Here is a 13,301-nt window from a genome sequence, read left to right as displayed (position 1 = left end):
TTTTTTTCCAGTACCAGGGATTGAACTCGGGACCCTGAACTTGCCAGGCAAGAGCTTATTCTACTGAGCTATCTCCCCAGCCCCAAATCTATTATTCGTTTGGAATTCAAATTAACTATGTGACAGGGACCGTCACCTTGTGACAGAAGGCTGAGGTGACCAAATAAGCCCTTGGAGACAATGAACTATTCCCCTTTGCAGCTGGAGTGTTTTGAAAGACTGCCATGCATGACAGGACCACAAAAGCAACATGGTTGCATAAAATGTGAAAATTGTCATCTAGAAAACAAACTAAACCTTTTTTTGTCTGACACGTGATTGAAGCAGCACTATTAAGATGGCAGGGAAAACATCAGTTTCCGAAAGTCAGAAGTAGAAATGGTTCACAAAACCCCACAGCTCTGTCCTGATGCTGGATGCTGCTGCACTTAGAGTCCTGGTTAGTATGAAGTAGCCCAGCATCTCTGAGACACCTCGCTGAGCAGGCTCCAGTTACTCGGTTACACAGCTTCGCCCACCAAGCCCTGTCTGACCTTTCCCTAGTTGGTCACAGCCTGGGATCCAGTGTACAAATCCAATACTGCATGCCTTGTGCATAACTGTCTTAAAGGATTTTATTTATATAGTGTACATTGCCGTATAATGTAAAAAGATCTACCTGTGAACAGTGCAACCCAGTGTCACACCAACTACAATACCAAATAAACCTTGAACAGTGGCTACTGTCAATAAATAAATAAATAAATAAATAAAATTGAAATGTTCCCTCTAGCTCCCTTGCTCTTAGTCAACTTAAAAATCACTAATTCCCGAGGTCACAGCACTGGGCCATGGGTTCTCAGTGTCTCCCCGCTGTGCAATCCAAGCATCTCTGACTGTGGTCTATAGCAATGGTTGTCTGGGTTACTTCCCAGGGACATGAAGGCCACTTTTCTTGAGAACAGCAAGTCTTCCTTAGACGTGTGTCTGACCAGTGACTAAGATGGGACCAAGACTCAGCATCTCTGTCTTCTGTGTCTGTGCCATTCACAGCCTTAACCCTTGAGACAGGTCCTGCTCGGCTTGGCATGTGACACGTTGGTCACTGAAGAAATGACCCACGAGCTTGGCCTATCACCCGTTGGAGCTGGTGCTGTGTTTCTTCCACCTCACCCTGTGCTTCCTCAGCAGCTCAAGCACAGAAAGCCCTTCAGCCCAGTTACAAGGCCAGGATGCGTTTGCAGACAACGACCACCCCAGCTGCAAGAGGGACTCAGCAGCTCCTGAGCGAAGCTAACCTCCTGTGGGCTCCCCAAGAACAAGGCTGGGCTGGGGAGCGCAGACAGTGGTGCCAAGTGCAGGAAAATTCAACGGCCCTGGGAGGAGCCGGCCATGCCACCTGCTGGGTCACGCCCACCACAAAGAGAAACATCTTTCCAGGCCCTCGCCCTGAGCAAGGGTGATTACTAGATTTTGGTCCACCAAAATGACTAGCAAGTCAGTGCACACCTGCTGCTCTGTCTGTGACAGCAGCTTGCTTACTCGATAGAAACATTGCTGGCTCCTTTGTCCAGAGCCAGATCCAGCTGAAGGCCCTCATGCTCCCCAAGAAATCTCCACCATTGTGCAAAATGTGTGCCAGTGATACTTGGCCCAGTCTCATTTCTGTGATCTCTAGGTCAAAAGATCCCAGCATCCCACACCGATGGGACATTCTGTATTTTTATTTGCTAAGAACCCAAGCTCTGGGCCACCCACCTTGGTGTGGCTTTTAGTCTATCACAGACACTTGGTTTCTAGTAGAACTTCTTTAAAAACAAGTCTTGGTTTCTATCTGCGAACATCAGGAGGAGACCCCAGAGAAGGAGCAGGGTAGAACAGGGCTGTTTTGACCCAGACCAAAGTCCAACACCGCCTCAGCCTGCTGGAGAGAGCACCCCAGACTTGGAGGAGCTCTTTTGTGGTGAGCAACACTGCAGGAGTAGCAACTTGCACGGTGCTTGAACAGAGAAAGAATTTTTAAAAGTATTAATTGAAGGAATGAGTGAAAGTGGCCCAACTAAAGAGACCCTGCAGGTTAGCAGCAGAGGAAGTTGGTGGCCTGCAGGGGGCTCGCCTCTCTGCTGTTTCTGTCCTTAGCCACAGTGCTGATTCCCAGAGAATAAATCCCTCTGCTTAAGTTCGAAGTTCCTCATCTGTGATTTGGCTCGGATCGTTTCCTTCCCGATCACCTTGCGGCAGCTGCTGTGGCAGCCAAGACTGAGTGGAAAGCCTCTCCCCACGGTCCCAAGTCTCAGCCGCCATTGTTCTCAGAGAAAAGCAGGGAGGTGGCCTCAGCGCGCAGGAAGGATGGTGGAGGAGGAGGAGGAGGTTCTGTCTCAAGGGGCTTTGTCGTTGAGTCCCTCTCAGTGCCAGAAGGGGGCAGGAGAAGCCTGTGGGAAATGAGCCTTGAGGCCCAAGTTCACCTTTCTGAACAAAGCGCTCTCTCCTGCTGGCTGACCGGCCAAGGGGAGGCGCTTGCCTTTGATCTTGGTCAGAGCAGCCTCTCTTCCCAATGTGGATTCAGGACGATGTAGGAACCAAGCTGTGTTCTTAAAGAGGTCCTAACAGAAACCATGCTAGACTAAGTCACATCCAGGCTGGGTGGCCTAGATCTGTGTGTGTGTGTGTGTGTGTGTGTGTGTGTGTGTCTTTTTGTGGCACTGAGAGTTGAACCCCAGGCCTTTACACTGAGCTACATGTCCAGTCCTTTTCTTTCTTTTTTTTTTTTTTGTTGTTCTTAAATTTCAAGACAAGGTCTTATTTAACTGTTAAGCTGCTCACTGTCCTCCCTCAGTCTCCTAGGGCGCTGAGATTACAGGTGTGCACCACCAGGGAAGGCTTTCTTTTCATTTTATGCATGAGGTCACTGTGGCTCAGAGAAGCCCATGAGCACCCATGACCCACGGTCAAACTAGGCTTGGGGGATTGGGGAGATAGCTCAGTAGAAGAAGTGCTTGCCTGGCAAGCGCAAGGGCCTGAGTTCACGCCCTGATTCCACCAAAAGAAAAAAAACAAAAAACTGGGCTTGGAAGCCACTAGGCAGTCAGACTCTAGAGCCCCGTTGTCCCTCAGCCCTACTGTCACAGAATGGGGCTGGAGAAGTGAAGCAGCTGGCCGGGCGAGGCTGACAAGGAGTGGAACGCCTTGGGATCCCAGGACTGTGGAAGTTTGATAAGGGTATCAGCCCTAGCCACAGGAATGCAGGATGGATTAGAGCTCCAGGGCGTGAATGGGAGTGCAGCCAGGAGCCAGAGCCAGGAAATTCACTTAGTATCTCTCACAAAGGTGTTTTCCGCATGGGCAGCTTTAAAAATGAATCCACGAGCCAGGAACATTTGTTTAAATACTTTAATTAAAATACACTGTAATATGAAAGCCTAAGTATACATAAAGTATTCATGTTTACTAAGAAAACAGATTAAAATATTCCTGGTAGCTGAACACATTTTGATAATGAATTTTTAAACAGCTTCTTGGTTTTAATTGTATTTAAAATATTTATATAGTTAAAAAAATAACTTGCTATTTACTTTCTACCAAAATGTAGGACACGTTGAGACACTCTGAGTAGAGATTCAACCCACAGAACTACAGGTCCTGTTTCACTGCAGGATTAGAGCATCTCAGTTATGCCGTTCTTACCTCTGAGACCCACCAGCTCCATTCAATTTGGAGAATAATGCCATTTGCAATTCAATTTACATACTATATTGGCTTTGCAAAAGCGCTGGATTTAATGAGATAGTTCAGTGAAATTAAGACACAGCTAATCTCACGTCAAAATCAATTTTCCAGGACAATTCTTAGGAACCACAAGAATCTCTCACTTTATACAACAAGCAGGATACATTCAGACTGATATCTAGAAGAATAAGTACATTCACATAAAAATAGATTCCTTATAAAATATGATCTCAGGGGAAATACATGGAAACATTTCACCATCCACCAAGGGCAGTATGCTTATTTTATGGGGGTAGCTGGAATACTAGGTAAGGTGGGAGTTCTCTCTGCATCTGGGCCTTAGAAAATGTGGAGCAAATATGGGAATCACAAATGGGACAGTGAAGGGGAAAATCTGCCTAAGCTCCCAGTCTTCCCAATTTAAAAATAGTTTATGGGGCCAGTGAGATAGCTCAGAGGTCTAATGGGCCTGCTTAGGCAAGCTCAGGCAGGTGCAGGGGATCATGATTTGATCCCCAGCACCACATGACATGCCATCTCCACCCTCAGGACAGGGCTGAGCCAGCCAAAAAAAAAAAAAAAAGTTTCTATAGCAGGGAGACATGTTTTACACAAGATGGAGGAAGGGGAAGAGGATGTTAAAAAGTTAAGATGCATTACGCACATGTACCAGCTCCTCATGATGAATGTAATCACGTACTGCAAGCGTGTACTGATAAAAATAAAACTTTTCAACTGTGTACCCATGAAATTATGTCTCTACAATATTGTTTTCTTCAGTATCAAATCTAGGGTCCTGCACATGCTGGACAAATGCTCTACTACTGAGTTTTCACTTCCTGTACACGATTTTATTTATTTATTTATTTATTTGTGTGTGTGTGTGGCCAGCTCAGCCCACCAGGGGGTGGGGCTGGCTGGCATGTGGTGCTGGGGGATTGAACCCAGGTCCTTGTGCTTTGTTAAGCTTGTTCTAAGTAGGTGCTTTAGACCACTGAGCCATCTCACCAGCCCCTGTACACAATTTTTTGACTGCATTATTCTTTGTTTGTTTTAAGATCGAGTCTTGGTCTGTAGTTCAGTTCAGGCTGGCCTCAAACTCACAGCAATCCTCCTGCCTCAGCCATCCAAGTGCTAGGATTATAGTGGTGTGTCACCACACCCAGCTTGCAGCACTATTTTTAATAGTACAAGATTGGAAACAGTCAAATGCCCATTAGCGGAAGAATGATTTAAATGTCTTGATACAATGGACTGGACTATAATCAGGAACAAAGAAACATACTCTTTAGGTACTAACAGGGAACCCAGTAATCTCCAAAATAAATTAAGTGGAAAAATAACAGTAGCTCTAATATGTATTACAAGATCTCATTTTTTTAAAAAAGGGCTGGGTACACACCTGTCGTCCCAGCTACGAGGGAGGCTGAAGCCCAGGAGTTCAAGGCCATCATGGGCAGCACAGTGAGATCCAGACTCAAAAAATTGTTCTTTCCTTTATTGAGTTATAAGAATTCTTTTTAAGTTTCAATACTAGACTCATATGACTTAACAGTTATTTTCTTCCATTCTGTACGTTGTCGTTACTTTCCCGACAATCTCCTCTGATGCATTTAATTGTAAAATTGTGTCCTATTTGTCTAGTTTTTTTGTTTTTGCTTGTGTTTCTGATGTTCTCTTAACATCTTGCCAAATAAAAGGTTGTGAAAATTTTAAAAAATAAATAAGGAGAATAGGAAAGAATATATGTCTTTCCTGTGTAAGCATACGGTCTCTCTCAAAGGGTACAGAAAAAGCTGCTAACTGCTTCTCCAGGGAGCCCCCCAGGGAGGCCACCAAGGGTAGACAGAGTGGAGCTTTTGGTGAGCATCCTTTTGTACCATGTAAATATGTCCTTACCTGATATATTACATTAACCAAACCGTTTTAAGCAGTAAAATGATAATGTGGATCATCATTACATTCAATTCCCCACACCAAGAGATCAGGCACCAACTAGACACCGATGTTTATCACTGTGGGATTCAGAACTGCTTAGACCAAGTTAGGAACTTCAAATTATTTGTTTTGTTGTTGTTTTTCACCCTGGAAATGAATGTGGTTTTAAATTGATGGACAAAACCACAGAGTTGCAAGACCTCAAATGTCACCTGAGCAACTCTCTACGCTCCTGTGGCTTTATGGAACAAGGACAGGCCCTTCTGGAACTCCTGGCCCTTTGGGTTCCTTGCTGCATGCTGGTAGAAATGAAGGTCTCAACACTCATTTTCATCTTTAATCATTCCCTCCCCTAAGAGTCATTCAGTATGTAAATAAAACCCTCTCTATATACACTCATGACCTGGCTGATGCGTTCTGCCCCTCCTTTTTTAATCAAATCAGCGTGGTCTGGAGAGACTTTAGGGAGTTTAAATGGTGTCACATCTGTGAGATTCCACCTTCCAGGATTAATCGAAGCTGCTTCTCTAGCAAGGATGTCAAAAGCAGGTGAGAGCCCAATTCCTGCTGGCAATACAGGGGGCTTTTCAAGGTGACAAGCCAGAGGCAGACACTTCGACAGGGCTGTCCTGTTGCTCCCAGGAGTGCAGCCCCATTGCTAGCAAACCCATGTCTGTCCTAACTGTCCTGAGAAGACAGTGTGAGACAGACCTGAAAGGAGCCTGAGGAAGCTAAGTGCTGACCACCCTGGGAGCCTCGTGTCCCTAACAGGCTGCCAGCCAAGGACCACGAGGTCCCATGCTCCAGCAGAACTGCCACCTTCAGCACAGATGTCTTGCTGTTCTTGCTGCAAGGAGAGGACTCCCACAGTGCCCCCTCCTGGTCCCTCCGACCCATGGCTCCTGTAACAGAGCTTCCTGTGGAGATAGGGTCCCCTGGCAGCCTCTTGCCTAGGAACTTTAAAAGTGGAAAGTGATTTTGTTTTTAAGATTAGCAATCATCCGTCGGAGCTGGGTCCTCCAGGAAGGCTGGGAGCTTGGGGATGCTGACATTGGGTGGAAAGTGTTGATTTTAACATCAAGCCCGCCAGGAGGCGCCCTGGATGGGGCGGGCTGGGCCTCACTCTGCAGTATCCTTCTCCGGCAGTGTCTGCTCAACAGACAGCGTCTGCTCGCTGGGCTCTGGACCTGGGCTCAAGTGGATCTGTACCGAGGGCTCCTCTGTGCTGGCCAGTTCCTCCTCAGCGCCCTTGGGCTTCTCTGTGGAGGTCGGCAGTGGAGAGTGTGGGGCTGGAGCATCCGGGGGGTCCTGGGGCTCCTGGGGCTCCTGGAGTTTCTGGGGCTCCTGAGGTGCAGGCTGGTCCCGGCCAGCTTCCCCAGCAGCTTCCTGTGCACTCTTGGCCTGAAATCCAGAAAAGGTGACATGTGAGACAGAACGTCCAAGGGTCTTAGACACCTCCATTTACGAGTTTTAATATTTTTTTGTCTATATTGTGAATTGAACCCAGGGCCTTCACACTAAACTATATCCTCAGACCTTTTATTTTACTTTTTGGGGAACTGAGGATTGAACTCAGGGCCTTGGGCTTGCCAGGGAAGCGCTTATTCCACTGAGCCATCTCCCCGGCCCCTTATTTTATTTTATTTTTGAGACTGGGTTTCTCTGAGTCGCTAATTTGCCTAGGCTGAGGTATAACTTAGAATCCTCCTGTCTCAGCCTCCCCAGAGCTAGGACTACAGCCAGATCTTGCACTCCCAGAGAAGAACCATCAGAGTGCTGGGAATAAAAATCAGCTGGACCAGTGGTGTCAGGGTTATTCTGGGGAAATAATAATTGATGGGAAGTTTAGGGATGAAGTCTGGGCTGGGCATGGCAGGAGGCCCTGGGGAAGTTTGAGGTCTCTGTTGAGTGGCAGAGTGGTTGTCTGTCCAGGGCAGAGCCCCAACCCTCAGGGACTTATGGAGGTGACCACAGGGCAGGGCCAGGAGGCCTCTCAAAGGCTGACCCATCCGGGATGCGCACTCCTATAACCAGGGATGGGTGGTCCTGGAGTGAAGGAGAGAAACTCCAAGCTCTTGGGGTGAAGGGTGCAGAGGCAGGGTCCTTGGGGCTGAGATCCTCCGAAGAAAGATGGGCTTCAATGCTACTCATGTTAGGCTGAGCCCCGTGGGCACCTGCAGCCTGTAGCTTGTGCCTTAGAGCTCAGGACTGTGTGGCTGCAGGAAACCTGGCCAAGAACCTCAGCTTTCGTGGGCAGCTCGGCCTGTCTGCCCTGTCCCAGCCACTTACACACAGGAGCTGGACGAGGGGCAGCCCCCAGAGGGCCAGGCAGAGTGGCCCTCAGCTACCTAGACCCACTGCAGGCAGTGGCTGTGAATGTATGTGGGGGAGGCCACATGAGAGGGTGGAGACCCCTGCAGTATGCTTAATTTGCTGGCTGCTGAAGGAAGTGAGGGGAGTTTTCTAGAACCCAGGACAATTCTAGGATCTGCCACTCCCTCTGTCTCTGGCTTCTGCATGTCTTCACACATCTGTCCTGCGCTCCCAAAACCTGACAACACCCTTCCAGGGCCAATTGCTTGGATGGGACTTCTGGGAGCATCTTGCTATAAACAGAACCAAACTGTGAAGCGGAAGCTAGGGAAGGGCTTTGCCACATCTTCAATGCTTTCTAGCAGGCAAGCAAGTCAGCCCGCCTGACCTCTGTGATGCCAGGCAAGTGGGAGTAACCTGGTCTCAGAGCTGGGGGTCTATTTCAGGGCCATGGAGGCAGCTGGTGACAGAGTTGGGATGTAGCCCGGTGTCTCTGGACCTCTAGGTACGAGCTCCTTGTATTGCAGGCAGCTGAGTTAGATAGAAATATAGGCAGTCAGACAGGGCCAGGCCCTCGAAGGAGACAGCAGAAAAGGAGATGCCTTACAACTGTGGGAGGGGCGGATGCTCCTGCTGTGAACCAGACCGAAAGACCAAACAAATGCTAAACGAGTAGCACCTGGGATTGATATTCTAAATAGGTATCAATCACCTGGAAAGACCCAAGTGAGTCACTAGCCCAACCTCCAGCAGAAAGAGACCCTGTCCTGCATTCCAACACCCAACAGGAAAAGACCCTGTCCCATATTCATGCCCGCTTGCTACGTGACTCGCTTTCCCATTCGATACTGGATTTAATCAGTTTTACCTGAGCAATGGTGCTCGTAATCCCATTGGTTGACCACAGTTTTGTCCCACTTCCTGCCCACTTAAGCAAGTTCCCATTCTCTCTACCTTAGCCCCACGTGGTTTCACACTATAAAAGTCCCTGGAAGAGACAGCTTCCTGGGGAACTACTGGCTTGGGCCCCCCTCTTGTCACTCTCTTGAACAGGAACTTTCTTTCTCTCAATAAATATATTCTGCTCATAACCTCTGTTTGTTCCTAAAATTCATTCTTTGGTTTTAGAGAACACAAACTTGTACAGGTCAGGTTGGGAGATCGTTTTTTCCCTATGTCATTTAGAGGTTCCCTATATGGTTTGGAGGTCACCCACCTGAGATCAGTTTTTCTCCCTGTATCACTTGCACTCTGCCATTGTGCCTGCCTGTTCTCAGTGGCTGGGGAAATGTCTTTTATTGGGACACATGCAAATTTAATTCAATCTCAGTGAAGAGCAGTACTTGGGTGCAGCAGACCCATCTCAGCTAGTTTTATGCTGATCTGACAGTACTCTTTTTCTGGTGGGGGGAGGTGTTAGAGACAGGATCTCACTGCGTGCTTCACACTGGCCTTGAACTGATGACATGGTTCAGGCTGGTCTCAAACTCTCAGTCATCCTGCCTCGGCCTCTGCAGTACTGGCATTCACAGGCCTGCACCACCATGCCCATCACTGAGGGTATTCTTGGGGTTTTATCCATGAACCCACACAGAGACCGGCACTAAAGACCCCAGCCTCCTGGCTCAACTGGGACCTTAATGGTTGGCAAGCCGAACAATCTCGATGTCCTCAGTCTGGAGCCAGAGGGGGCTGCATCTGGAAAACTGTTGGGAATCCCACGTGGTTCTGATGTCACTAGACTCCTGCTGTCTATTTGTACCAGCCCAGAATGAGGCTGGTTTCACTGGCCTCCTTTGAACTCTGTCATCTAGGTTGACACCCGCGCCTCCAAACAACCCTGTCCCTAAACACCTGCCTGGCCCCAACCTCCCTCTTTGCTAGCGGCCTCCCTAAAGGAGAGTCATGAACAGACATAATTAGTGCAATTATTCTAATTGGCATTCTTGGCTTTAGTCACAGAAAAAAGTCCCAGAACTAATTTTGATATTCCCCTTAGAGTTGGGGGACGAGCTGGCTCTATGCCAGGTTGTAAGATTTTTTTTTTTCCTTTCAAATCTTTCAGGTCGTCACAAACACAATATTAAATAGGAGAACATCACTGCTACCAGGGAAGGACATTCCCTGCCCACACCAAATCCTCTGAGCTCCACAGCAGCACCCAGCCTTCCTGTCAGAGGTCCTCCCCTCCCCACTCTCAGTCCAGGGATGGGCAAGTGATCCAATTCTGGCCAATGACAGTGGGTCTGGGATCTTTTGCTGGAATCCCTGGGAAGAGATACTTCTGTTGGGCTTGCTACACCAAGAGGATGTAATCACTGGAGCCTGCCTGGAAGCGGGGCCATCATGAGAGAAACAGATGCAGAGATAACACACTGGGAAAACCAGTCCTGCCACCGCATATGGGTTTCTACTGAGCACTGATTCTGTACTGGTGAGGACGGAGCCAAGGCAGGGCCCGCATATCCTACCTAGGCAAGCGTTCTGCCCTGAGCTGCGCCTCAGCCTCCTGGGCGCCTGGATCCAGCCATATCTGAACTTGTCATCATTGGACTCCCCCACTTGTTTTCTCAAGCTAACGAAACCTTGCCCCCTGTCACTTGCAGTCATGTAAGCCCCGCCTGCTATAAGCAGGGACAAGAGCACCTAAGGTTGTGGCCCACTCTCGGGTCCCTCTGCCTCCCTGTCCTGCACCTAAAGGAACGGGATGCTGGGGTTCCCACAGCATTACCTGCTCCAGCAACTGCTGCTGCCTGGCAGCCGCCTCCAGCGCCGCCAACTCCTTGAGCCGGGCCCGGAGGTGCGCGAGCTTACCGCCTTTGCCGCCCTTGCCCATCTTGCCTGCTACAGCCAGGGCCGCGTTGAAGAGCTTGGGGGTGCCGGCCCGCGGCGGCAGGATGAGCACGCTCTTCTGCTCCTTGGGTTTGTTGTTGTTTCTCAGCATGCGCCTGGAAGACAGCAGCCCCGCCTCAGGAGCGCCCTCTGTGGGGAGAGCCGCGTCCGCACAGAACCCGAGACGCCAGGGTGGGGGTGGGGGGGTGGGGGGTGCGGGGTGGGGGAAGCTGTTGTGTGTGATAGGTCTCAGCGTGCTTTATGGGTAGACTTCACTGACCGATCAGACCAACCACAGTGTGATGGGTCTCCTGTCTGCACCCAGTGGCTGGGCACACTGGGGCTCAGAGAGGCTGAGTAACTCTCCTGAGGACACAGGAGAGCACTGCTACGCTGAGTGAGTGTCTCCCGCACAACTTCATGCTCCAGCAGCCTGGTCCTTGGCATGCTGTGGTGGTGGTATGGTGTGTGTGTGGGGGGCAGCTACAGAAATCTCTGCATCTCTGAGAGCACAGCCGTCAGAAGAGATTGATGCAGCTTTCTGGCTGCCTGTCTTGTCCTGTGATGTCCCTAGCCAATATACTGCCCCCACAATGTCATGCGCTGTGGGATCCTCAAGCCAAGGCCAGAGCCATGCCCTTGCCCCTCCAGAACCACGGGCCGAACAAACCTCTTCTCTTTATAGGGCATCTGGCCTCTCTCTCTTCTGCCTTTACTTCCTTTCTTTTGTCCTTCCTTCTTCCCTCCCTCCCCTTTTCCCTCATCCCTTCCTACCCCCCTCCCTCCTTCACTGCTGCCCTCCCTCTCTTCCTCCTTGCCTGGGAATCAAACCCAGGGCCCAGCACACACTAGCCAAGCCTTCTCCCCCCTGAGCTACACCTCCAGACCCATGTGTTTAAATATATGGATTCAGAAATGGGAGGCCCAAGTGGAAACACAAAGTGCTTTCCTTTTGCTTCACTGTGCTTTCTCCAGGTTATCAATGTCAGCACAAGTCTCTGAGTCCTTCACAGACACCCTGGACCTCCGCACCCTCACCTGAGGATCTCACCTCTATGTGGTCCCCTTCATTGACAGGTGGATATGATGTGTGTGCCACGCACTTGATACAGGACATAAGGAGGTCGGGGGCCAGCACAGAGTGTAGCCATAGAAGACCATGCTGCAGGAGGCTAAGGGGCAAGAGCTGGCCCTTCCCCAGGAAGACTTCCAGTGAGTCCATTCTAGGCTGACAGCTTGGTGACAGTCAAAAGTCTGGATCTATGGAGGCTCAGCTAAGCCATCCTCAGACTTCTGAACCACAGGAACCAAGATAACAAATGTGTGTGGTTTTAAGGTGCTAAACTTGTTGTGATGCTGTTACACAGCAGTAGGTAACTAGTACACACCTACTGCTCAGGTAAGCTTCACCACAGTCCTCACAAGTAACCTTACTGATTATGCCCACCTCTAACTGAGGATATAGAAGTCCAAAGGGCCAACCCCCAAGGCCACACAGCTAGGACACAGCATACCCTGAATTCAAGCTCACACTTCTGACCCTAGACCTCCAGATCCTGATGTTACAAAGCAACACCACAGTCATTACCTTCTTAGGCTTAGACAGTACTTCTGTGACAAAGAAAGGGCTGGGATGACTGTGGCCCTGACAGTTGAGGAAACTGAGGCTCCACGCACAGGGGAGTAACTTGCCTGAGATTGCCAGGAAGAAGCAGGGGCGGGCGGAATCACAGTCCAAACCTACTGCAATGGACCATTTGTCTTTCTAAACCAGGACAGAATTTTCCATCAAAAGAGCCCTCACCTTTCACAATGATTTTTTTTTTTTCTCTATGAATATGTGATGAGCAGTTTGGCTCAAGAACAAATGAATTTTGTCTGCAATCTAATGGCCTAGACTGCTAATTGGCAAATTCATTCATTAGGGTTCCAGCAGAACTTGTTTGTTTAAAAATGAGCCTGTTACCAGCTGCTTATCTAATCAGAGGCAATGGGCTGAAATTGCACGTATTGATATTAATTACCAGAGATTTGCATTTTCTGGCTGTGCTCCCCAAGAGAGCACAAACATGGTAATTCATCAGAGGCCTCTTAGACACCAGCCCGGCACTGTCACCTGTGTTATTGGAGTCCATAATTCATAGTGTGACAGTTGCACGAGGGCTCCATGTGGCACTGAAAAGAGACAAAGGCGCTGTCTGCAGGGTTTCTGCTGGTGGCTAGTGGCTGTCTCTCTGTTGAAACACCAAGCCAGCTTCTGGGATGTTTCCATATTAAAAAAGCTCATCTTCATTTTTATTTTATTTTATTTTTTAATTACTTTTGTTTGTTTTGGCGCAGGATTGCACTATGTACCTCGGGCTGGCCTTCAGCTCACCATTATATAGGCCAGGCTGGCCCTCATTTCTTTCTTTCTTTTTTTTTTTTTTTTGGTGGAACCGGGGATTGAACTCAGATCCTTGCGTTTGCCAGTCAAGCGCTTATCCTACTGAGCCATCTCCCCGGCCCCTGGC

At 49.0% G+C, this 13,301-nt stretch overlaps 1 protein-coding gene across 1 annotated transcript in view; it reads right to left on the bottom strand.

Moving 5' to 3' along the window:
• Window positions 1-6,762: 6,762 nt before the first annotated feature.
• Window positions 6,763-13,301, bottom strand: part of Cngb1 (cyclic nucleotide gated channel beta 1) — a 76,527-nt gene continuing 69,988 nt past the window's right edge. The window contains exons 32-33 of the mRNA XM_004626047.1: window positions 10,688-10,904; window positions 6,763-7,044 (exon numbers count right to left, since the gene is read on the bottom strand). Of these exons, the coding sequence (XP_004626104.1) occupies window positions 6,763-7,044; window positions 10,688-10,904 (499 nt within the window). The remainder of the gene's footprint in view (window positions 7,045-10,687; window positions 10,905-13,301) is intronic.

This window comes from Octodon degus, unplaced genomic scaffold, assembly GCF_000260255.1.
Source record: "Octodon degus isolate 3935 unplaced genomic scaffold, OctDeg1.0 scaffold00011, whole genome shotgun sequence".
In the NCBI taxonomy this organism is placed as follows: domain Eukaryota; kingdom Metazoa; phylum Chordata; class Mammalia; order Rodentia; family Octodontidae; genus Octodon; species Octodon degus.
Note: the sequence above shows the minus strand (reverse complement) of the source record. Positions and strands in the feature narration are given on the sequence as shown.